Here is a 27,584-nt window from a genome sequence, read left to right as displayed (position 1 = left end):
TTTTCACTTAGAACGTTGTTGCAGTAATGCTTACTCTAGTTATTTTATTTTTGGTAACATTTTTTATTTAATATAAAATCGTTGTTAAGTGAACTTTTATGGTAATATTAATGCGCGGATCCAGAAGTTTTTTCTATGAGGAGGGGGGAGGGTCTGATACATATAGATATTTGAGTTTGAATTTTCCAATTGGGGGAGGGGGGTTCTGGACTGCCAACCTCCCTCTAGATCCGCATGATATTCATGTACTAATTTCCAGAATATTGTTCCAATGATGCCTTTTTTACTGGTATATGTAAAGTGGTCTGAAGCTTCGAGTTCAACCAGAAGTCTGGCCCGTGAGGCATCGTGTCAGCGCTCTAACCACTGGGCTACTAAAACCTTATACACTGAATGATGACAATCTGGTGTAAAATGCTTTTAGTAAAATTGTTCCTAGTTGTGGGCTCGATTCCCGACCACAACAAAATATACATACAGCGTTTCTCTTGTCCAATAGGAAGGACCATTCTGATAGACCGGTCGTACAGGGAATTCAATCCGTACGAGTTAAATATCCTGAACAGGAAAGGTAGCAGTATATCAATCAATCAAGCGACAAGTTAACTGTAATTGTCCCAGTATCAAGTTTAATGTAATTTTTAGATCTTCGAATATTAAATGTAATTTGCCCCATATCCAGTTCAGTCTAATTGTCTCAGCATCGGGTTCAGTGAATTGTTCCTGTATAAGGCTCTATGAAATTAGTCTCCATAAATTTCTCCAAACAATTCTCTCGGTTTCATTCAAAATAAGCTTCCCAGTATCAGGCTAAATGTATGACGACAACATGTAACTCGGGATCAAACCAACCATATTACCTGTTGCCCCACCGATGGCCATTAGTACCATTCTGATCAATGGTCAGTTAGCTTTTGCGAGACTGGTTGTAGGTTATCGATGATGGAGTAACTTCCGTGTCTATTGATCCTATGATCAACACTATATAATTAACCCCGGTGGTAAATATCAGCTCCTGAAGGACGGTCAGGCCGACCTATTACTGGAATAACTCTACATCATTAATATTTTAATCCTCAGATTGATTATACAATTATGCCAGCCTTTTATTTTTCATCTTTGAAATTGGGTTACAAAAAAGCGTTTTATAAATACACCTTTCTGGCTGCTTTGAGAATGCAAAATGTCGCGTCGATTCATATTGGAGCTATACATGTATTTAATTGATTTTTCCTTTCTAGATGTATTGGTCTTTATTTCAATGGGTCCGTCAGATTTTCCTCTGAAAGAAGTAATTACTAAAGTTAAATGCCTTGAGATATAATTGCAAATATTCAATATTTAACGGGGTATATTGGGCCCATATTTTGTTGGGTGATCATCTGTAGATTTTATTTACGTCCAAATCGCACCGAATCGCACAGAGATTTAAGGTAACATAAAACATACAATCGAAAACAACACAGGTATACGTGATACTTAAATTCTTGACACGGGTTTGGGGTTTTAAAATTCTGCTGCATATGAATCAAAGATAATGGATACGAGTAGAATTAAAATAAAGTTTTTAGCTTACAACAATACAAAAGACCTAAAACCAAATCGGTGTTCAGAGCAAAGGGCGCATTAAACACTTATTCTGAATGCAGCGGTCATTATTGTTAAAACCGACTGGATTGTGTGAGGTGTGATTTGGTTAATCCCGCTGGAAGACTTCAATAGTTGACCTCACGTCTTGTTCCAATTCTACAATATGGAACTAAAAACTTGCTCCAACTCTAAGAAGAGAATTGAATATGAGGGCCCAGTATTTCCCATGGAAAGATGAAACTGTGTGAATTGATATTTAATATCTATCGTTGGATTTGATTTTTTCGATCAGTGCATTGAACTTAAAACAATAGGCAAGGGCGATTAACACGACAGAATTGTGTTTCTATCACTTGGCAGTTTAAACCTTTTGTTTTGTCTCAATATGAGAGGAGATCTTTATCTCAGCAACGAGCAGGATGCTCTTTAAATTATGGCCAGACAGACCCTTGAAAAACGGGTGTTAGGGCGAAGAGAGAGACCATTGGCAATAGCTCGGTAAGTGATTTCTTTATCTGGGTGCGTGAGAAGGGAGCGATGAATTACGATGTTTACTCTCCAGTGTGTACGGCCAGATTTGATGCATTGTCATACCTTTAAATATTTCATTAAGCTCTGTCTTATCGGAAGTGATTAAATCATATTGTTGCTGGTGTTTCCGTGTATTTCTACAATGAGATGCGAAGAAAACGGTAGGTGGTAGTTCCTCATCTGTTTTCCTTTTTTTTGGCAAAATTTTCACTATTCAAAAATGTTGTATATCAATTTATGCCAAACTCGTTCATGTGTTTCATTAAATGCCTCTCCCTTACCTTTTCACAGACAGAAAAGGATATACATTACAACGATTTTTTGATTTGATAAAATTTAACTGTGTTATATCTATCTGGAGGCCTTAAGTGTACTTTTAGTAAGTGTTCGTGAGATGTTCTTTTAGCATTGAATATTTTAACACAAATGTGGCAACTGAGCGCTGGAACGACGTTAGAGACATTTGTTATGTCTGCTTTGAACGATCCAACATTGTTCAGAATTTGGCACGTAGTTGATCCGAGATTTGACGAACCGTTAAATATTAAACAAAAAACTAAAAAAGCCAAAAATATGAAGAAAATGATATAGGTTCATTGATACATGTTTAAGAACATACTGAATTGTTTACCGACTTTTTTGCATGATTTAGTGTCTTTATTTATAAATCAACACAAATTGTTGACGGAATTTAGAAGGGCCCCAGACTTCAGTACAAACAGGAGATTAGCGTGCCGATTTCGGTGCCCGTTGGATCGCTACTGTCTGGAGAACTCTTCAGCTCCGTTAGGGTCCTCCAGTAGCGTACTTGAGATGGCTCTTAAAGCTGGTCTTGTTTGTTCACTCATTTAGACAAATCTCCGCAATAATAAAACCAGATTTGACAAACTCTGATTAATTGACTTTTCGAGGAGAAAATCGATAATATTGTGTATTGTTTGAAGTGAGATTGTAGATAACTGCTGTACTAAAAAAAAGAAAATAATAAAAAAAGATAGGGCCATTCAATTTCACCTTTCACTATATCATTTGATGTTTTTAAAGAAAATCTTTTACTCTGACTTTTTCTTATTCTAGCATTTAAACATTAAGTTTTGAACAAGGTGCTTTTAGTTCAGTTATTATAGTGTAGTTACCCTTACAGTTTTAAGACCCTTAATTCATCAGAAAATATATGTAGCTATTTAGATATTTTGCCAATAACATTCGCAATTCTATAGACACTGAGCTATTGTGTAATATAGATCTCTTCTGTTTTACATTTAACACCATAAATTAAAGTGTTGTTCTATTCCCGCTGCGAAAAATACCTTTTCAACTCCATGGTATATCAGTCAGATCGAAACTTTCATTAAAAATCCCTGTGATCTCTCTCTGTAGAGATCGGTGAATTCTCGTGATTAGCTTTCCACTAGAAATACAATTTGGGTGTATCTCAGCAACTCAAATACGTAAGTGGATCCAAAATAGTCCCAAAGAAGCCAATTTAATGGAGTTTTAACGTGCAAAGATTTATGAACAGCCTTTTTCGATTCAATCTAAGTGTTAACTTTCTTCTGTACATCTGTATGCCGTATGCCATATACACACATATGTATGTAATAACAAAAAGAATTGACTGCTTTGATCAATAAAATTTACCGACGACAATTAGTGAAGTTCTAAACAAACAAGGAGTTAGATTTTAAATCCATTAACATGCCAATAAATCTATTTTGAGTGACAAATGATTAGATCTTTAATCCTCGTAATATGTCTCCTTAATTAAGCTCCTTTTCGGACGTGAAAAAAAAACAACTTAAGTTGATGATTTTAATCATTAGGTTATTCACACTGCTTTAAACAAGTTGCTCCAAAATAAGTTTTTGAATAACATTTAACTGAATTAAGTAAACTTTTCCGTAAATAGTTATTCCATTCAGAAGAATGTACTCGGCAAGACAGAGGGAGTCTATGTGAGTATTGTGTTTCCGATAGTCACGTGGTCAGACCACGTGACGAATTTTTGGTTGTTTGTTTGATGAAGTGGATGGTTTTAGTAAAATATTGTTGATATTGGCATTTTGTGAGTTTATTTGCAGGGTGTTGATTTCATTCTGTCGAAATGAACACTTTGCAATACGTACTTGTTTGGATTTTGGTAATATCTTGGTTTGTGTTAACCATTTTAAATTTTGTGTTATGACTTGTGTGATACAAGTCTTCTGTCTTTGGAGTGTTCGAACTAACCTGTCTTGTCCTCTTTACATAACTACTCACTGTCTCTGTCACTAGGGGTATATATGCATATATGGATATATGCTTTATGTAATAAACTGATTGTAATTTTATTCTTTATTCAGTTGTAGTAAAAACTACGTTACACCGCGATAAATTTGCATCAGATTAATAAGCCCACAATTATATCGCCATGTTTATGTTGAAAGTGATGACATTTTTGTTTGAAAGGGAAAAGGTTTGGGATTAATGCAGCAACTGATAAAAGATGATATTAAGAAGGCCATAATGGATTAATAGGATATCAAGAAATTGTATTTCTAGTTGGTTTGAGTACATTTATGTAATATGCTATATATGTGTAAAGTTGGTTTGAGCATATTTTATTGTATAGATTGTATTCACAGTAAAATACTATATACAATATATACATAAGTTTGGCAACTTATTAGTTTATCATTATTTCTTAGACTTACAACTTTTTTTTTTCTAAATAGGAAAACTCCGAAATTTCAGCGACTAAATGGCTGGGATCTTCCTGTTGGAAATGACCCTTTAGGTATTTAGTGATAATTTGTGTAACGTTATTAATCTTCAATCAATCAAAATCTAAAGAATACCATGGATTTTATCTTATCTTTTGATCTAAATACGCGTCTTGTTTCAGACATAGTTGCATGGACGAGTCTTCAAACTGCTCTACACTCAAAGAAAGGTGGGAAATAATGGAAAATCATTTTTGGTATTAACGAGAGAAGTTATTGTTATTAAAAAACTTATCTAATTTTTTTTTTTTTGGGGGGGAGGGGGTGGGGTTATTTGCATCATGTATAAATAGAACTTATACGTAGAAAAAGGTCCTAAATATTCCCAATTTTTTTTCAGACCGAAAGAAATCAAAATCTCCTGCAGAGGATTTAACCCACAAACATGTTCCAAACTACCGTTGTTCAGCATTAGAGGAACCAACAGAGTTCGAGCGGAATAGCCTGCACCGAAGACTCTTTGTAAAAGAAGCAACAGCGACAGAACAGTCACAAGTTAGACCGATAAAGCGGTCCAAAACAACCCTATCACTGACCACAGTCCGAACCAATCAAAGTACTGTACTGCAGAAAGTCGTCGATGTGACGGAGGAGAGCTACAAGGAAACAACAAAATCAAGAGACGATATTGATGTACTTACTAGAGTTGTAGAAAAAGAGGTGGAAAGCAAAAATGAAACTGTTCCTAAGCGGAGTCGGAGTGTTCCGGTGCCTTTTATACCGGACCGATCGGAGCAAGGCCCGTCCTTCCGGCGGTTATTGTATTACGCGCGAAAATACGGATCAAAAGACAATCCAGTGGAAGAGGAAGACGAAGGTTATGGGTCCAAAACCCCGAGCGCAGAGGATAAAGATGTCACTAGTCTTTTTGAGGGTTTCTCGGCCCAAGGTTTTCGAGAAGCTTCTTTAGACAATAATGGACATATGGAGAAGGGTAAGAAATTCGCAAAATTCTTATATACGCATCAAATTCCTAGAGCAACGTCATTGTTTGAAGAGTCAGAGGACGACAGAGCCAATAGATTTGGTAGACAGAGTCTGAAGTATTACAAGACAGGATATGTAGAGGAAAAAGAAAGTTTGTTTGTGAGGAGAATGTTAACTAGATCACACTCGAGTGTAGGTCAGTATGAGAGTTCTTCATTTCACAATATTGAGGACATGAAACCTGCCATTGTTCCCAGAAAAATCACCATTCAAAACGCGCAGGAGGATGAGACAACACCAAGAGGCGAACAACCCGCCGCCGCCTTAGAAAAGAAAACGTTTTACGAACCGCACAAAACTGTAGTGAAACAAAATGCATTTGCTCAAAGTCAAAGTGACAGGCCGCAATACCCGGTGAATTGCACGAGCCCAGAGTTCAAATTTGCACACTTACCACAACGGCCAACGTCGAAAAAACAGCAGAGAGATGCAAACCCTTCCAGCAATACGAGGAAAGGTTTGACAGAATCCGCCAAGAAACGTAGGACCCCTAGTTTTGAATTGTTCAGGGCCCACACCAGTGTCTGTATGCCGTTAGGAGATCTGCTACCAGCAGTCGATCGAAGTCTGAAAAAAGTAAGCGCTTCAAAGTCCAAACAGAACCAGTCATCTCAGGTATCACAGTCCATGCCAGAATCACTTAGTTCCATATTGTCCGTCCGGAAATCTTACGACGAGGTCCAGCAGGCAGGACTGGAGTATATCATGAACAAACACGGAAAGGTACGGGGAAAATAACAGGATGCATCCAGTCTACCTGAGGTTTAAATACATTCCCTTAAAATGAGTTTATGAAAGTAAGATGAATATGTTTCTTCATTTTTATTTAGGGAATTGTATCGCCACCATTTCGAAATTCAAATGCCACAACAAACACAGAGCCCACTACCAACGTTAAACCAATGTTGGAAAAACCAGTGAAACCTCAGAACACAACGCCATCTAGAATCAGCCTCGTAAGTCCCCGCGCTATTTCTTGAAGCAATATGAGCTGTATTTTTTAGAATGTTATTTTGCTGTAAAAACCTGCTTGTTTGCTAAGTCTGCACGTAACTTAAACTTTTATGATAAATAAGGATGGAAAAAATCATTAATTTTTGTCAGAGGATAGATATTTCTTCTAATGAACATATAGCAAATCAATTTTTGTACAGGATGACAATATTTCAATTTCGCTCCAATTAAGGCTCCTTAACGGCCCTTTTCACAAAAATTTGGCAAAAAGAAATTTAAAAACCATGACTTTGTCATTTTAGTAGAAAATAACATTTTCCTTAAAAAAAAATCATCATGAAAATTGCAGCTCATATTGCTTTAAATGTTTAAAGATGATAAAATTTTCTATGGAACACAAGTATGATAAAACAAAATACATTTATAAGATGTCTGTTACATAAATACTTGCAACATACATTTTCCTAAAATTTACATATAAAATAATGAATTTTGAAGAAGCTTTCTCCCCCAACCACTTTCTGAAAGCCTGTTAAATTTATAAAGAAATAAACATTATTAAAGTAGTTAAAGGTCCTACGGACTAACCCCCCCCCCCCCCCCCCCCCCCCGGATTTGCATTTAGAAAATCGGCAAATAGGGTTGTTTTGGGGGTTTTGTTTTGGGTTTTTTTCGCTTGCCTAGATTAATTATGTCTGGACACCCTACATTCGAAAGTGATACTGCGTGCCTGTAATGTATTTTCAATGCATAGCTGTATCTAGTCGAAACAAGTACAAACATATTTCTCGTTGTCTGATGTCGACGAATTCATGATGTTTTTTGTTTGGTTCTTGAAGGACGATTTTGCATCCGTGTCCTCGCTATCGACGTCAAGAGAGGAAAACAAAGCGAAACCAACCCCAGCCACATCGAACACCCCCAGCAAGCAGCGGGAGGGGTAGGTAGTTTGTAAACGTTTGTGTCTGTTGGGACAATCAGTAAGTTCAATATCAGTCATATTTACCACAATGGCCAGCGTTGACCGTAATGAACACATTTAAGTTAAGTTAAAAAAATGGAACACATCATGATCTCAATGCTTGGGTGCTTTGTTTGCTCCAACAGACCACTTCACGTTTAATTTGTTAATATGGTTGTTTATTCATGAAAATGCTTTTGTAGACGATTTAACCATTAACTACATGGTATAGATACTCACGTTTTGCCTGCACAAACAAACTGTTTTTATTTTTTGACTAAATTAGGGTCCCGTCTCTAGCGCTTAGCATGTCGGGAATTGATATCGAAATAAAACACGGGATTATTGATAAAAACTTGAAGGCCATCGGGAAGTAAGATTGCAATGCATCTGCTGGTACTGTCCGCTATGGTGGTAGACTCTGGTGCTTTCAATGTTATGTATATGCTTGAGTAGCTGGGTTTATAAAACTCAATTTTAGTTTGCATGCTTCCTCAATTTTTCCTCTCTTATCATTAGTTTTTTTTAGTTTTTGGGAGTTGATTTTAATCAACTCTCCTATGCAGTCACTCTGGCAAACCGAAAGTGAAACAGTGTTTGGACCTAAGCACAAATCATCACCGCTGACAAGACTTAGTTCTTGAATAAATAGAGATATTCGACGTAATTTTTGCTGAAGCATTGTTTTTCAAGGAAACTTATCTATAAACACTTTGAAAATAGTAAGATGTTATATAATACGAACAATTAAGATATTTATGTAGTCTCGTGTATTCCTACGCCAGAGTTTAATATAGTCTCGTTCAACCAGACGCTCGGCTGTCTCCGTAAATCTCCGACAAACAGAGAGGCTCTCTTGCTTGTCGGAGTTTAACGGAGACAGCCGAGCGTCTGGTTGAACGAGACTGGAGTTCAATATCAATAGTGCTTGGATCCATACAATTTTTAGAATTGTTTCGATTACTAATACAAAGTTTGAAATCTTCTTTGAATATTACACAACATGATTCATATGGGGTTTCTCTAAATTCTTGTCTGAAAAGTCTAATTAAAATTCATATTATAAAAAGTGCGTAATTTAAATACAGACTAGAAACTAATTGCCACGCAAGATAAGTTGATTTTAAAATATATGATAATCGATAAAATCAACTCCCGTCAGTACTTCAGTACTTTGATTTTATATTAGTAAAAGGTAAAATATGTTAAGGAATTAGAGATTTCAATTTTTTGTAAAAGAGGATATATTTCGTGCTAAAGACATACGATGATTGAATGTTTTGATGTATTCTACGAAAAGTGCTGACACTCTTTGTTTTATACAGCTAGGAAGTAATAAGCAAGAAAAAATAGATAACTTTTCGGTTTTGACCCCCCCCCCTTTGTGCTATTGCTATTTTATTCATAGGATGAACGCCATTAAGGCTATAATTTTACACTAAAATATTGTAAATATGTTTTAATTATTTTGAAAATATATGCATTGATCTAATATTAATGATAAAAAATGGGAGGTTCATTTCATATATTATAAAACTAAGCGCAAGTGACAGAGGAGTCACATATTACACTGACTTAAAGTATGGAACTGTCATTATGCATTTTAATAATAATATGCAACAGCTCTATCAGAAAGGAATTTCATTGTAATATATCTTGAAAGTATTTCAGTGGCATTATGACGTCATCGATAAGTACTGTCGATGGAACACCAAACCCTTGGGAAAAATTATACTGTGTCGAGATCTGCTTGAGCAAGGATCTTGGGTTTTACTTTCATTCGAGTCTGATTTACCAACGTCCCTTATACCGCATGGTGTACACAATTTTTTTCTTCATTACCGATTTTTGTCGCGAACAAAGCTAAAAGAAGATATAAAGCATCGCTCTTTAATTTCAAGTTAAGACGTCTGGATGTCTAATGCCAGGAATACAACCTTGGAATATATTATTAGGTTTCTGGTCAGTGCCCGGACCAAAATAAACCTGTCCTCTCGAATTAATCTCCAGGTAATAGACATAATCGTTTTTCTTGCAGCCAAATATCGCCTGGTCGCCGTAGAATTGGTTTTTGGCATAAGGATTACCGCCGCTCAATGGAACTTAAAGGCAATCATAGAACAAAGAGAATGTTTGACTAAATTGATTACAAAATTCCCCTGTAAACGTTTATACTTCACATGACTGAACCATTCTACTCATCATCTGCCTACTAATTAACACTCTAATGAGCACATTTTGTTTGACTAGTCTGTGTATGTTTTTTTGGATTGCGATTTTTGTTTTGTTTTGCGTCAGAGTAAAAACGTGTATGCGAGAGTATTTGTTATTCCTGAGTGTTTAAATGTATAGCATGCGATCTTCTCTAAACTATGTTTAACAAGACTTTTTTTTATCGTGCCCGTTTTTAATGGGCAGCGTATCAGTTTGAAAACTTTCTAAATTCCGACATTTTTTTTTAGCAAAAAGTAAAACTGCTAGGCTTGACATGTTTTTGCATTTTAATTTAAAAACATGATATTTTATATCTAAAAAGTACAAATTTTTGAGCGATTTTACAAAACTCGTTAGATGTTATATAATGATGTTAATCAAACATTAATATTATTTTGCCATAAATTGTGTCGAAAAACATGAAATTAGAAAAACATAATAATTAATACTACTCATGTTTCATTAAAATTAATTAAGATTAATGAAAATTAAAACTATTTTGCAGGGTACGGTTTACCGCCCATCCGGACAAAGACACGAAGAAAAAACTGCGGGACGCTTTCTCCCGATTTTACAATAAACAGCCCTATGGCGCCAATTCCCCCGGCAACAACTGGACAGAGGAGCTGAAATTTATGTGGAACACGTGACTCATGTCTTTCATTTGAATCTCCTATTTTCATGAATATTTATTTTATTTTAATTATTATTTATTTGTATTTTATTTATTATTAGATCATGAATAAATTATTACGTTACTTTTTATCAGGATTATTATTTTTATTGTTTAATATTTAAAATTTTAAAATAAGTTATGTTATTTATATGATTTTTAACATAAAAATTTCACATCACCAGGTCAAATGTCATATACTTCAACACATTTTTTACTATTGATTGGAATATTTCAGTTATATTTACATGTATTTTGGTAAGGTTATTCTAAATTTCATTTAATGCTTAAGACGCTAGATCCCGCCTATCTGCAATGAAAAAATATTTTTTTTCGCAATGATCGCTACGATCACAGCCCGTATGAAAACGAAATAAATCATTGCGTATTTACTTTGCCATTTCTTTTAACTTTAATATATATCCAGAATCATTCACGTAAAGTGAGTATCAGTACGTTACATAGAAGAAAGGGCAAGTCCTTCCATATATGGATATTACTACAACTATCTGGGTGTCTTATTTCAGGCGTGCATCTTGTGTTTTCAAAGTAGCCATAAGATCATTATATAATCCAAGCAAAGTAGCAGCAACAAAATGTAAGATAACATAAACATTCGTGCAACTCATTAATTAGATGTCCATGATTAATTGCCGTCACTGAAACACATACATATATGAAAACAGCGGCTTCCCACAAATGTTTTTTTAACAATAAAATACAAAACTCTGACACAACATAGTTCTTAAGACCTACAGATTTTCTTTAATATACCAGTAATTCGTAAAATTCGAATAACATGAAACTTATATTTGTACCAATTTCTTTCTTTAACGACAACAAGAAAAGCTTATAGGAACGGGTTTTTTTTAATTGTAAAAACAAAACAAAAAACTCATGCACTTTCATTCGTTGTATGGCTGTTAATCATAACCGTTGAATATTACATACATATTTGTAAGGATGTTACCGCCTCCTTCACCAATAAAATACCATAAACGCTCTTCTATATCTAAATTTGCTATATCCGTGATCGAAAAACTAATTTTTTTCAGGTGATTAAGAAAATGCTTAAAGATAAACATTAGCGACCACATTAGCGGGTACACTATATTTGACACTCTTTGGGTGGAAAATGCACCCGTTACCCTGGTGATGAGAGACACCAAAAGACTTAAGAGATGTTCAGGACAGCTTACAAGGAGATACAACGCTTAATTTTAAATGTCGGTATTCATGAAGTAATGGAACTACCCAGGTGCACGTGCACCTAGTTTATCTACTGATAAACCTGATCTATATTTTGCCAAGCAGTAACCAAAATCTTCTGGACACAGTTATGTCATGTGTCAAATTTACCGGGTGAAAGTAAATACAAAATTTGCGACATGACGACGATTTTTTTAATTTTCTGCCACCCGCCGATAATGTAAAATTCAGAACATGACAATCAAAACGCAAAGTTGATACCGGGTATTGATATTGTCATACATGGACCCTAAAAACAAATGGTAATAATAACACAAACACGTGTTCTGGGAATATTGCACTTTTAGTGGTTTAAATCAAAAGCCTTAAGATTCACAAACACATATGTTAGCAAATGAAGTTTTGTTTATGCATACATCTATTAACGGAAAACAAATCTTAAAAAATCATAACCCAGATAAATAATTTGACATAGTACGGTAAGTGACAACGTGTACATATTGATATTTAACAATGTCAGTAGTTTGTCTCTGTCGGTAGAATTTATTGGAGTGGATTCGTCCGTTTCTTCACAGCGCTTCACGGGTTTGTAAGGTTCTGCGTTTTTAGGCTGCACTGTCATGCGTCATGTAGACCTTTTGCGACGTACGTCGTCATCAGACAAATCTCCTCCGGTGGATTTTTCGTGGCCCCTGTCGTTGTGCTGTTTTATAATTGAAACCACATTGGTATATTTATTTTGAATTATTAATCATCGCTAATGACTTTTTTCAACATCAATTTTTTTCATTTGGTTTTATATGTACATGCGTGTTTTTTAAAAATTGTTTTGATAAGAGAACTGACTAGATTTTTCCCCAATAATTGCACCAGTGATAAATCATTGAACATAAAATGCCATATAATAGAATTATGTTTTAAAGTTTCCTTAGCTTATTCCCCGGCCATGAGGCATTTATATGTTTTACATTATCGCATGATGATGCAATCCCCAAATCGCTTTGTGAGTAACAACATTCAATTCTGATTACAAAATATAAAAAAAAGCAAATAAACTAAGATTGCATTTTTTATATGCACCTGCCTTAGATATTTTGCACCGAACCCTTTTTTGAGAAAAAATTAATATTGAATTGGGTATATAATGTTCCGATTTATGAGATGGACACGATACAGCAGATAAATTAAGAAGGGTTTTTTAAATCTTATTTCGCGCAGCATACACCATTTCCAATTGTAACGTTCGTTTTACTTACTATTTACATTGTCTACCAATGTTTTCAAGGCAGTAAAATGCATAATAAAAACCCTGGGATTAGCAAATTAACGAGGCCGGGTCTAATTTGTTCTGCCCTAGATTTTTGGATGAAACTTTTTACTTGAATTTCTACTGATATAATTATTATTTTAAGATTAAAAAATAAGACATTTACCACACCGTTTGTTTAGGGGGTCATCTCAAAGTGTGTTAATCTTTAACATAGGACCCTATGGGATTTTGCTTGAAATGTATCAATTTTGCATATTTTTTACATTTTTTCAAAACTTCTGCCCTAGGGATTTCTTTTTCTGTTCTACATATTAAAGTTATTGCTAAAAGGCATCTAATGGTCAAATAAAAAAAACCTTTTACCTCCTGGTTTGTTCCAGGGGTCTTATCAAAGTTGATTTTTGTATGCCCATTTTCCCAGATTCGTCAGATAATGGCTATTTTTTATTTGACAAAAGCGGAAAAGGTGATCTAAATAGTATTATTAAAACATTCAGACATATTTAAGTAATAAAAAAATATATAACATCACATATTAAGGGTCATTGATATAAAATACATGGTTACTGTCTGAAATATATGAATTTAGCTATATTTAGGCGGGTTAAGAAAACGTGACAGAAGGCTAGGCTTGCTGAACCCTCTTCACGTTTTCGACCCGAGCCCAAATATAGCTTATACTTCGAGACATTTATATTTATTCCACAATATAACATTATTTTTACGCATCAAACGAGATATTTTCAACAATTTTCGCTGAATATCTGCAGGTGAAACTATCACGCCATGGCGTCAACCAAGCAAAAAGATGACGTCACAATACAAATGAAACGCTGCGCGAAAGCGTGCGTACTCGTTCTGTACTCGGCCTCGTTAAATACATTGTACTAAAAAGATTCAAGAGTAACCAATAACGTGCGATATATAATTTTCTTATTCAATACATCATAAACAGAAGTCTGCACGGTAAACTACAATACAGCGTAATAAAACCAAAATCATCTAAAACAAAAAACAGTACGCTTTGGAAAATCATTTAAAAAAATTGTCTCCTATTGGTCGTCAGACAAAAATTAAACGGGCAGTGTGGGTGACCAATTAAATAAGTAAGGGGAGTGTATAAAAAAGTGCACCATAACAGAAACATGATATACCTGTCTGTTGTCTGGGAATGGCCTGAAATAGATGAGATTTCAGTTTTATCTAAATGTACATTGTACATTTTCATGTGTTATATTACATCAAAAGACGTCAGAAGTGACGCTTACAAATGTCATGTAGCAGGTTTGGTTTAACTTTCATTACGTTAGTCTAAAGAACTAATCAATAGGAAGCTTGTTTGCATGAATCTATTCATAACAAAACACGGTGTGATCTCATTCTAACACACACATTTTCATACATAAAACGAACCAAAATTTAAACGCCAATTAAAGTAAGACCGGGCATTTTTTTATGCAAGCACTATGAATAGAAGATTGTATATAGGTTGGGTTTTTATGTTTTAGTTCTGCATATACAAAATGTATCAGGATTTAAGAGTTCTCAGCATACTCGACCAATAAGCGACGTCAACTTACTTCGGTTTTTGACCATTCTCCTACACTTGCAAATGGTGACATCTTTACAGATCATCTGACGGAATGCCGTTCTGAATTTTCCTGAAATAAAATCAACATGTTTTTGTTTTAGTGAATGACGTCACTGAAAAGGATCAACATGGCTGCTTTATATGATTTTTATTTCTCCATCTTTGCAAGACACTGACCGCTCATGATAGTGTAGATGACCGGGTTAATGGCCGAACTTGTGTACAGGAGGAGATGTGACGACAGGGCAAACGACTTAATTTTCGCATGATCTACGGTAAACAACACTCCTACATACCTGTGTAAAAATATTACGTAATTAACACAGGTGTATTCAAATCAAGACCATAAAAGGGAATTTAGATCGTGCAGAAATTTAAAATCTCATCAAAAATATAAGTTGAAGAAAAAAATATTTTGATAAAGCCATAGGCGTCGAAACCGGGGTGGGGGGGGGGGGGGGGGGGCTAGGGGAGGCTTAGCCCCCCCCCCCCCCCCACTTTTTTTGCAAAGTTATACCTAACCATATGCCTTAAAAACATAGCATGGTAGAGGGTTCAGCCCCCCACTTTTTTTCGCAGGAAAGATTTTTGTACCTAAATTTACCTTGAAAGACTGAGAAGTTGGATTTAGAAGCATACTAGCCCTCCCCCTCCCCCCCTCCCACGGATTAGGATTTCCATGATTTTTGGGAATTACTTTTTTCTCAATATTTCTGAGGATTAGTCTAGCCCCCCCCCCCCCCCCCCCCCACTTTCAATTTGCTTCCGACGCCAGTGAAAGCAAAGTAAGAAATAAGATAATGCTTTAGTATTTTTCTTTCCCGGTGAATTAAAAGACTGCTTATTCTAGTACCAATAAAGTTAGCTACTTAATAAGTCACAAGAGAGCCAGACACCTGACGTTATAAACATTTCTTTTGATAGTAAGATGATTTCCTGTATTAAGACAAATACTGCAGGATATTATCTTTCAGGTAACATAAAAGGCCAGATAACCTTGGATATATATAAAAACCTATTTTTTCTGAAGTATTATTAATTTATGTGAGTACTAAACTGATTCCACATGGCTAATGAATGGGAACTAGTAAAAAAAAGTTCAATAGTTTCTGTAGAATTTCCGCAGAAGGTGAAATTAATATAATCAATAGCTTTCATCTTTTTCAAATATTTTTAACTGGGAGAATTCCGTGTACAATCATGTACTAAAACCATTGAGCAGCAGAATATGTGGTCAAATAAAACATAGTTTGAACATATCCTTGGTAGTTTTTTTTTCTAACTAACCATTGAGAGATACTTCAGAGTTCCATCTGACAGTAGAAATTGGTGTTTTGTCTTTAGTGTTAATATTTTTAAAAATAATCATTGTACATTTTTGAAAAAAAAGAACAATGGCTTGTACTACAATGGTTGAACTGGACCAAATGTATAATAATATAGTTCTGTATTGAAACTTAATGGCAGTTATAATGCTATTATGTTGCATTATACATACAATGCTATTATGTTGCATTGTACATACATGATTAAATGTTTTAATTGTTTTCAAACATCACGTTTAATAATGTTCAATTATCATCAAATTTCATTTACATTCTTGTCATACCAATATTTTATAAACAAACTTTTCTTCCCGACCGTTATCTTAGAATTGTACCATACAGAAATTTTTATCAAAAAGGTCTGTCAATAAGACAAGAAATGCTAACTCTATGACAATCTATGTTAAAACAATACAGTATTGTTACATATGCATTATGTATATAACATGTTTATGTTGCATATAAGTATGATGCCTAGATGTACAGTGGGCAATTACCTTTAAGTACCAAATAAACATCTTATCTTATCATATCTTATCTTACCATACAGAATATAAAGTAACCTTGTGAGAGTTTTTTATTAATAATTAAAAGATGATGCCAGTACATATAACCATGATTTTAAAACATCAACCCAGAAGTTATTGGTTGTCTTTTTCTGAAATTTCTTGATAAAATCATCACCGAAATTCAAATCTTTGTTGACAACACTGTCACCTTATATTGCATAAAAAATTATCAACCAATAATGTTATCTTACAATAAACAGAAAATTATTTAACGTCAGGTGTCTATGATCACAGCTCGAGGTAATAATTTAACCAAGAATGATGAACAGGATTTAAGTGAAAACTTTCAAGTACCTTAGAATGTTAAGTATATAGACAGGAAGGTTGCAGGCAAAGAACGCCGCCACCACCACAATTAGCATCTTGGCGGTGATCTTGCGGTTCTGAATGACGGTATTAGCAGCGTGTTCGTTGTCTGAAAAACATCCGGTACAGAAAGGTTAACGTCTTCATTTTCAAATATTTTATTGATAAATTGGAACAACATTAAACGATACTCGGAATAACATTAAACGATACTCGGTACAACATTAAACGATACTCAGAACAACATTAAACGATACTCAGAACAACATTAAACGATACTCAGAACAACATTAAACGATACTCCTGGTTAGTTTCAACGTAATTCTATTTCTACCGAAGATTTGGATAAATTGAAAGATTCTTCAAGAATACCTGTATTTAATTTAAGCTCTTTACAAATATTTGTCAATATAAAGTTAATTGTATGCGGAATTACAATAAAATCAACACAATCATAATACAATTAATATGTATATTTTGATATCATATAATATATTACATAGACTTTGTTTTAAAAAAATTGCAGTAAAATTTGACTTTATACTTATATTATACTTATACACTTCATTCATATCTAGTAATACATATTACATTTCAAATCTTTTTCTTACCGTTCCATGTATCAGCCCAAGAGAGATATCAACTCGAGGGTCAGGTATTTTAATTGTGTATTTTATAAATGATATATTGAGAAATTGACTGAAAAAATACTAATAAAAGATCCAAGCAATGGAATTGAAAGGTATTGCATTTAGAGTATAAATACGTTTATATTTTCAAAATGATACCAATAAATGTAGTTTACAGGAATTAATTTTTTTACACCTTTCTTACATTTTCACAGCATTTTAATTCATCACCCGGGTGTCTTATGCTAAGTTTTTAAAGTTTTAGATGTGTCAATAGAGGATACGTTTCAAAACTTGACTTTTAGTTAATACTGAAAAAGTAAGCATAATGTGTCGGAAATGGGAATCTGCATTGGACGTTGTATAATTAAAACGTTTTGTTTTAAGGATAATTCTTACTGATGTTTGGTAAGCTCTGAGTACTCCTCCATAGGCAAAGGAAAATGTTTGTGTAGGCAAATCCCATTATGGCGAGAGGGATAATGAAGAACACAAAAAAGATGACCAGTTGCTGTGTAACTTCCACCTGACTGTCGGACGGGCGACAGCTCTTCAGTAAATTGATCGTGGGAGGTATGACGTTATCAGGAATCACCGTCATGTAGTACGCATCCGGAATAGCTGTAACCATGGCGACAACCCATATGCCCAATAGAGCGACCCGTGTCTTTATCCGTGGGAGAAAATCCGACATTGGATGACATATTCCAAGGTATCGCTCGATGCCGATGGTGGTGAGAGTCAGTACTGATACTAGTACAGATACTTTCTACAAAAAGATTAAGCTATCAACATTCTACGTTACATGAAGGTTGTATATTTTTTATCGACTCAATAACTATACTGAATCATTTGAAAATATGTATTGATAACGATGGTAAAAGTTTGATTTTCTGTCTAAATAAATTATTCTTATCATTAGTTTTTCCTAACACAAGGGGGAAATCAGCCGGAATTGTTACATAAATCAATAACGAACGACTATAGGGAAAAACTAAACTGGTGACTTTTAGGTTTAGAATTATGTTACATAAACGTGTTGCCATCCTACTGCCTGAACTGGTGACTTTTAGGTTTAGAATTATGTTACATAAACGTGTTGCCATCCTACTGCCTGAACTGGTGACTTTAAGGTTTGAATTATGTTATATATATAAGTGTTGCAATCATACTGCCTGAACTGGTGACTTATACGTACATGTAGGTTTAGAATTATGTTACATATAAGTGTTGCAATCCTACCGCCTGACTGGTGACTTTTAGGTTTGAATTATGTTACATAAAAGTGTTGCCATCCTTCTGCCTGACCGGTTACTTTTAGGTTTAGAATATGTAACATATAATTGTGCTATCCTACTGCCTGAACTGGTGACTTTTAGGTTTAGAATTATGTTATATATAAGTGTTGCTATCCAACTGCCTGAACTGGTGACTTTTAGGTTTAGAATTATGTTACATAAGAGTGTTGTCATCTTTCTGCCTAACTGGTGACTTTTAGGTTTAGAATTATGTTACATAAAAGTGTTGCAATCCTACTGCCTGAACTGGTGACTTTTAGGTTTAGAATTATGTTACATATAAGTGTTGCCATCCTACTGCCTGAACTGGTGACTTTTAGGTTTAGAATTATGTTATATATAAGTGTTGCTATCCAACTGCCTGAACTGGTGACTTTTAGGTTTAGAATTATGTTACATAAGAGTGTTGTCATCTTTCTGCCTAACTGGTGACTTTTAGGTTTAGAATTATGTTACATAAAAGTGTTGCAATCCTACTGCCTGAACTGGTGACTTTTAGGTTTAGAATTATGTTATATATAAGTGTTGCTATCCAACTGCCTGAACTGGTGACTTTTAGGTTTAGAATTATGTTACATAAGAGTGTTGTCATCTTTCTGCCTAACTGGTGACTTTTAGGTTTAGAATTATGTCACATAAACGTGTTGCCATCCTACTGCCTGAACTGGTGACTTTTAGGTTTAGAATTATGTTACATAAACGTGTTGCCATCCTACTCCCTGAACTGGTGACTTTTAGGTTTAGAATTATGTTACATAAACGTGTTGCCATCCTACTGCCTGAACTGGTGACTTTTAGGTTTAGAATTATGTTACATAAGAGTGTTGTCATCTTTCTGCCTAACTGGTGACTTTAAGGTTTAGAATTATGTTACATAAAAGTGTTGCAATCCTACTGCCTGAACTGGTGACTTTTAGGTTTAGAATTATGTTACATATAAGTGTTGCCATCCTACTGCCTGAACTGGTGACTTTTAGGTTTAGAATTATGTTATATATAAGTGTTGCTATCCAACTGCCTGAACTGGTGACTTTTAGGTTTAGAATTATGTTACATAAGAGTGTTGTCATCTTTCTGCCTAACTGGTGACTTTAAGGTTTAGAATTATGTTACATAAAAGTGTTGCAATCCTACTGCCTGAACTGGTGACTTTTAGGTTTAGAATTATGTTACATAAACGTGTTGCCATCCTACTGCCTGAACTGGTGACTTTTAGGTTTAGAATTATGTTACATAAACGTGTTGCCAACTTACTCCCTGAACTGGTGACTTTTAGGTTTAGAATTATGTTACATAAACGTGTTGCCATCCTACTGCCTGAACTGGTGACTTTTAGGTTTAGAATTATGTTACATAAACGTGTTGCCATCCTACTGCCTGAACTAGGAATGTAGGAGGATCAATTCGATAAAGAAAATAAGAAGTAGAGGCCGTTTCTGTACATGTAGGCCTACATGTATCAATAGTCAATTCTCATTTGCTCAAACAAGATTGCCTACTGCACCATCTGTAGTAGATGGTTAAATTGTCAAATCAATAGACTGGCAATTGGAAATCTGAGACCCTTTCATTACCTGTCCTCGCATAACCTGTTAATTGCAGCAGATAGACAATAACACGTTCTTATACCTTCACCAAAAGAGCCGTGTGTATGTTAAATTATGGACTAAAATGAAAAAAAAAGTATTACTCGTGCGAACCCTATACGTAGAAACTGACACAATATGAACTATCAGCAATGTCATATTGAGGTACTAGCATTTTCTATTCTCTCTGTGTTAATATACAAGTCCTTTCATTCTCCCTGCATCTAATTATAATATTGAAAATAATTCACTTCCGTATGAAACACATTAATAATTTTGTAGCAATTATTTTGTAGGAACTGACTCTATATTTCATCTAAGGTAACAATTGTAAATTCACTCAACTTCCTTATTTAGTCAGGTTTATCAAGTTTTGTGTTGTTTGGAGACAAACGTTTACTAAAAACCTCAGCCTCGTTAATTACTTTACTCAGGAAACATATCCTGCAGATTCCTGAAAATCCTATTTTCATCAAAAGCACTCACACACCACAAGCTGATCGTAGACTTTAGAAGAAAGTTACTGATTGTCAGTATTTTTCTATGTTCTTTTTTTGTATTCTAGAACAACGTACACTTGCATTTAAAAAAAAGACTTTGTAGTTGAAACAGAAACAGTAGATTTTAGTGGATCTTTAATTTACTCATAAATTTAACATATATTAACATCGTATATCATATCAATGCTCTCAGGCGCATAGCTGCACATGTGAATTTTAAGTCCCCCCCCCCCCCCCCCCCAAAAAAAAAATCAAATAGAATAGAACTATGTGCATTTCCTCTTAAAGTTTGTTTACCATGCAGCGATTCTGGCCTCATTAAGAATGACAAACAAGATGCTTTTAGTTTTCGATTAAGAGGCAATAATATTCACACTGTCTTAGATCCGTGGTTTTTGGAAAATCAAGAGCCAGACATAAAACGACGATTCTCCTCTTCAGTTCTTGGTTCTAAATTTACTGGGCTTGTAGTTAGTTCCTCTTAGAAAATTCAAAACTACAACCATAACACTTCAACAAAATCAGGCACTACCGGATTTATTTCTGAAATGAATTGCTGCTCAATGTGAGCTCAAGCTGAAACAGATGACTTAACCTCTCAGAAAGAGGAAGAAGACATGCTCATTACTGACTAGCTACAATTTAAGTCTGTACCAGGAATGCACGGAGCCATATTAATTGCCGGACCGTGATCAAATATCGAGGGTTTCTGTTGGCTGTTTTTTCATAAATTAATCCACTCCAACGGGAAAATTTGCTTGTCATCCTATATGAAACATTTTAATTTCGGGTCCATTTGGGAAGGGATAGTTTGATTGCGGGGTAAAATCGAAACTTAAAATTGAGTTTATCACACCTTACTAGTATCTGTTGTCCTGGATAATTTGAATGAAGTGCTCTAAGCTCAGGATAAAAACCATAACACAGAGATTGCGTTCTGTAAATTTTATGTCTGCCTCTCGAATATTGAGTAGGCAGTGAGCGGTATGATTGTTGTCGATATTATATATAAAACAACGATCAATTCAAACATCCAATAAAAAAGGCATAAAACTTTTTTGTTATTTCAATGAGGCGACATAAATATATATCAGGTTTTCTATGTGTGATAAATTTGTGATTTCTCAATCAATTCTTATACTATCTAACCGGAATCTAAACACGGTACACAAATAGAGAACTACTTTGAAGAATGAAATTTTATTTATTTCTCTTGTCAGGATGATTTGTAGATACTGTTTTTCTGTTTGCTTGCAATTCTTAACTTTACAATATATTTAAAACTTGGAATTAAGTGACCACACATATTGAAAATGCGAGATGAATTGCGAAAAAATAAAACTGTAAACAAGATATGATTTACGTTCAGGAAGAAACCTACCTGTAAGTATGTCACAATTTTACAACCAACAGTTCCTAAAAACCAAGATTCCAGTGCATCGTGAAGTAGGGTGGGAGGCAGGCACACAGCGATGACCATAAAGTCCGCCACAGCCAAGTTAACGAGATGGACATTCGTTAGAGTTCTAAGGTTCCGGTTCCGCCAGACGGCCAGACAGACCAACAGGTTTCCACTAATACCCAACAGAAAAACGACCACAAACAGCCCAATCAAAATCCAGTGCTCCAGTCCAGGTGCGACGAATTCCAGAATTTCTTGGTACCACTCCTCGTCTGTTCTCTGTTCAGTAGGCTCCGTTTCATTGCTATGGTTGCTCCTCATCCTGAACGAGATTGTTCTGAATTCCACTCTGCGACAGAGACAAAAATGACGAGGCGAATTTTAATGAACTCGCAAACTGCTCTTTTATTTTTACGAGCAATTGTTCTTAATGAAGTAAGAACACAAACTAACCATTGAAAAAGTCAATACCCAACATAAACTGGAAATGATAGCTATGTAAGCTTAGGTTCTTCACTGCGTGCTGGTCCGGCGTTATGTCGCTAAATGTAACAATCTGCCTGATTTATCCTCACCGCTGATAGAGTTAAGACATTCTTAAATGTCCTCCTCAGATAGCCTACACTCTATCAGTTAATTAAATGATGATATTACTGGCTGTCAGAAAAGTCCATGGCGTCATTGCAAAGCACTTTTTGTCAAAGCAGGCTGACTTGTTGCAAAGCAAGATGTTATGTTGGACACCTTCAGAACTGTCGATAGTTTCGTACTTACATAATTTGTGTTTGCAGTATTTCATCTTTTGTAAATGGCATTTGAAAAAGCATAAATCTGCACTTCATCTGCATACCCTTAAGAAAGCTGTGTAATATAAATCATCTTTTCCAGAGTTCATTTTGTCGGGAATAAAACAATAGACACATTATCCATATCGCCCACGTGGGCAACATTATCAATCTCTAAACTAACTTTGACCCAAGTTGTCAACTAGCTTTACGAAATACAAATATTTTCTATACATCTTAATTCATAAATTCAAATCCCCGTCAAGTAATTTTTTCCATGCCCGTTTAATTTTTAAAAAAATTGGGCGAATTGAGTGACCTTGTGTTTAAAAAGAAGGAGAAACAAATGATATGAGAGATAATGGACGGATACGTGGAGAAATGGGATAGTTCTTGTATGACCATCGTTAGCGCCAGTAACGGACTGCTAGTAATGTATCATTTATTATAGGTGGATTTTTACTGTCGTTGCCGTTTTAACAATTATAGGGATTGTCGGTTTAACTAACACACATACAATGCAACTTAATCCAAAACAGCTTTGCTTTTTAACTCCCGGTTGCTCCCTTTTAAGTTGTGATAATGGAGTTTGTAATATGTCTACATCATTTTTTATCATGTTTATGTAATTATCCCCCCAAAAAGACAGAAATCAATACTTCGCTACACGGAATAGAGTGCAGACAATTAAATTAAGAATACTGATGTCAGTTAATCCTTCATTTCAACAATACTTTTAGAATGCATTTAAAATGATGGCAATGATTCATAAAAAAATTTTCATTGCATCAAGGAATCGTGAAACACTGTGGAAATTAATCTATATTAACGTCGGAATTTCATAAATTTATTCAATAAAATTAATATTTTATCAATTTTAAGTTTACACCTTCAAATTAAAGTATTGTCTTCTTTATGTATTATTTTTATTGAATTGATACAATTTGTAATGTACCAAAATGTACAAATTCAGATCCTATATTGCTCTTAAAATAAATATTATTGCATTGTATAGTTATTGCTATAATTATAAATTTATTGCCACGCATAATTATCTCCTTGTATGTTCAAATCAAATAACCTGCACATAAGCTAATTACTGCACAAAAAATTAACCACTGACAAATTTCAGACAGAGTATTTTTGTTTTTTCTTTTAAAAACTAAACAATACATAACTTTCATAAAAAAAAATGGGATGCATTCAAAAATTGCATAAACTCTATGACAAAATATGACATGACATGGCATTACATACCAACAGCGCCGCCAAGCAGGACATCCACTTGTGACAGAAAATGGTCTGTGAATCTGTCTTAAAGCGAGGAACTTATTTTTTTATATACTCGATAATGTTGGATAAGATCGATAATCTTGGAAACAAATAGCGACTGACAAAGCTCCTGTGAGACTTTGAGTCTGACATCGTCATGCTTTTTTTCGTGCAGTCCGTGATTTTTAATAGGTCGTTGTAAGTTTCGACCAATCAATAAACAGTTTTGTTTTGAAGGACTAATTTTATAATTGCAACTATTGATAGTTACAATTATTAAATTTATCCTTTATTATCAAAACGGATTTGGTGTGCTTTTTCCGATAGCGTCACGTTCAATTCTGTCAGCTACGTCATGCATAAACAATACTCGCTTCTTTATCAGCTTACCGCTGAATTGCTGTTGGTGCAGACTAAATTATGCACGGACGAAGGTCGAAGTGGCCCCATCGGAACACCATAACGGACAGAACAACTTATCAAAGAATGAAAAATTCACTGTGTTACTCGTGACTGTCGGAATTGGGGTATTTTTCGAAAGTGTATACTTGTGGCAAAACATACATACAGTATACATAGCTCTATGAAGAAAATGTATATTTACATGTAGCTACAGTGCATACCATACTTACGAAAAAATTGCAATTTACGGCACAAAATATACCCTACTTTTGAACAAATTTACATTATATATTATACCACAATCAGTGCATATAATCCATTTAGAACTTCCTTCTGTTCATAGTTGTCGCTATAGTTGCCCCAAACTTTCTCCAATAAACAATCTTTGGCTAATCGACTTCGGAAAGCGCATCAAGAGTTGTCATTTTATATGTAAACAAACCACGCCACTGTATCTGGGACTGATGATGGCGTTTAAAAGAATTTCAGCGACAAGTGAAGAAATGACATTTGCGGTAAAATGTATGAGGATATTTTAGTATTGATTATATACACAGAATGTGGTGGGGTAAAAGGAGAATAAACGATTCGGACACTTGCCTAGCGAAGATGGCTCAGTTCTACGTACACATATGTACATACCGGTATACCCCCTTGCACTTTCCACTACTGTATTATCACATCATCGTTAATTCGTTTATTGACTGTTGATTGCCGATGGAAAGGTGTAGAAATCGAGAAATTCATGTCTATTATTTCGATTGGTAAGTAAGTAGGTAATACATGTACATTATACATTTATTTCAATGTACATGAAATAAACGCGGAGTACATACAAATTAATTTTTATTTAACGCCATTGTCGCAACCCACGGTCAACATGTACGTGAGTTTTGCATATAATTTAAATAAAAGGGGAGAGTCGATGTTGGGGGAAAAATGAACTGTTCTGTGAAATTCATAATCTGGAATGAATGAATGAATGAAAACGAGCTCACCAATCATGAAGTTTTAATACCGGCGGTGTGTATTGTTTATGCGTGACGTAACTGACAAAGTTGATCGTGGCGCTATCGAAAAAGCACACCAAATCCGTTTTGATAATAAAAACAAAACTTGATTTATTCAAACTGGGCACAATGCAGCAATATTGTAAATAATAAAGTCTTTTTTGCAAATTTTAAAAATAACAAGCACAAACCATCATCTACGTTGAAAGTAAATGGTCAGACATTGTTTCATCCTATGGATAAAGCTAATGCACTTAATAAATTCTTCACAAATATTTCTACCATAGATGTATCACAAAATTTAGTTCACAATGTATCAGACCCACCACTACAACAAATCAACACACTTTTTATTAAAAACACTGAGGTTTTAGACCAACTACAGACTATCAATATTTCTAAACCATCAGGCCCTGACTCAATATCACCAAGAATTTTGAAACATATTTATTTAAAAACCTCTGGCTAAGTTATTCAACATATCACTTAGTAAAGGAGTACTTCCTCACATATGGAAAACTGCAAATGTTACATCTGTTCTGCAAATGATGTGAATAATTACAGACCCATTTTGGTGATATCTGCTGTTTGTAAATTATTAGAAAAAAATTGTTTTTAAGCAATTGAATAACTTTATTATTGAAAATAACATTTTATACAATCAGGTCAAGAGTGGGGATTCAACCACTAACCAACTTGCTAAAATCTACAACACAATTATTTCTAATTTGGATAAAGGCAAAGATATAAGGTTCATATTTTGTGATATATCTAAAGCATTTGATAGGGTTTGGCATTAAGGTATGATTTATAAGTTAAAACCGTATGGAATTTCAAATCCAATTATAAACTGGGCGGAGAACTATTTATGGAATAGAAAACAAAAAGTAGTCCTAGATGGTTTTCTTTTGATTGATATTGTCCTGCTTCTTCAAACAATTGTCAGTTGGGCCTAAATCATTAACCATGGATAGGCTATACATTTGATATAAAATACAAAATAGACGAAAAAAACGAAATGTCAAAACTTAAAAAGGGAGTTGATTTTTGTAGGAATTTCTGAACATTGCTGACCAGTGTCGAATGTTTACTCCCTTCAACTAAAGGAGAAGTCTCTGGAAAATATTACATTCTAATTCAACCTGTGTTTTTTAAATTGGCTCGACACACTAGAACATTAGTTGATGGATCGATAACAAATCGTACTTGAAATTGGATTCTACAAAAATATATAAAATAAGACCAATATCGGCTTTCAATTTTTTTTAATGATTTTTAAACGATTTAATAGAAACGAGAAACATTGTTTGGCTGCGAACAGGATATTTTAGAGCTAAAAATTCCGTATCAATTGATGCACAATTCAATTACATTATTATTAAATACATGACAAAGCGGTGAAATAAATTTTATGTTATTTTGAATTTTTTTTTATAAATAATAGTTATAAAAAAATAAACTCAAGAATCACTGGCACATTTTGAGGGCAGCCCGGACATCCTTTGTGATCAAAATAAAATTCTAGTAGTACTACAGTAAATTAGTTTTTATTCATTGATCTTTAATATGTCAAATATATCTAGAATATCCACACACAAAAATTAAAACTCCCCAAACCTGGGTTTGCCCGGGACTCACTGGACCCTCAGCCTTATTGAAAACCTATAGATAAAGTCTACAAATCAAGTGTCGCTTGCATTACAATCATATTTCAACAAGAAATTAAAACGAAACTGAAATTCAGGAAAAGTGGAAAAT

At 34.5% G+C, this 27,584-nt stretch overlaps 2 protein-coding genes across 7 annotated transcripts; one reads left to right on the top strand and one right to left on the bottom strand.

The window, feature by feature from the left end:
• The first annotated feature begins 639 nt into the window (after positions 1 to 639).
• On the top strand, positions 640 to 10,762 carry LOC128167226 (uncharacterized). Of its 6 annotated transcripts, none has more exons than XM_052832810.1 (9): positions 641 to 2,088; positions 4,031 to 4,076; positions 4,836 to 4,897; positions 5,006 to 5,053; positions 5,224 to 6,593; positions 6,701 to 6,826; positions 7,664 to 7,764; positions 8,072 to 8,158; positions 10,505 to 10,762. In XM_052832810.1, the coding sequence occupies exons 2-9, from the start codon at positions 4,048 to 4,050 to the stop codon at positions 10,647 to 10,649; spliced, it is 1,968 nt and encodes a 655-aa protein (XP_052688770.1). In that variant the 5' UTR covers positions 641 to 2,088; positions 4,031 to 4,047; the 3' UTR covers positions 10,650 to 10,762. The 6 variants fall into 6 exon arrangements, with proteins under 6 accessions (XP_052688768.1, XP_052688770.1, XP_052688769.1 ...); XM_052832809.1 differs by lacking the exon at positions 641 to 2,088 and adding an exon at positions 2,098 to 2,282; XM_052832808.1 differs by lacking the exon at positions 4,031 to 4,076 and having other exon boundaries at positions 640 to 2,088.
• A 1,346-nt stretch (positions 10,763 to 12,108) lies between these two features.
• Positions 12,109 to 23,202, bottom strand: LOC128166777 (orexin/Hypocretin receptor type 1-like). The gene is made up of 7 exons (XM_052832147.1): positions 22,337 to 23,202; positions 17,971 to 18,340; positions 16,931 to 17,051; positions 14,920 to 15,038; positions 14,732 to 14,812; positions 14,306 to 14,327; positions 12,109 to 12,584 (listed from the first exon to the last, which is right to left on the bottom strand). Exons 1-7 carry the CDS (start codon positions 22,676 to 22,678, stop codon positions 12,500 to 12,502), a joined length of 1,140 nt encoding a protein of 379 aa, XP_052688107.1. The 5' UTR covers positions 22,679 to 23,202; the 3' UTR covers positions 12,109 to 12,499.
• Between the last annotated feature and the right edge of the window lie 4,382 nt (positions 23,203 to 27,584).

This window comes from Crassostrea angulata, chromosome 10 (assembly GCF_025612915.1).
Source record: "Crassostrea angulata isolate pt1a10 chromosome 10, ASM2561291v2, whole genome shotgun sequence".
In the NCBI taxonomy this organism is placed as follows: domain Eukaryota; kingdom Metazoa; phylum Mollusca; class Bivalvia; order Ostreida; family Ostreidae; genus Magallana; species Magallana angulata.
Note: the sequence above shows the minus strand (reverse complement) of the source record. Positions and strands in the feature narration are given on the sequence as shown.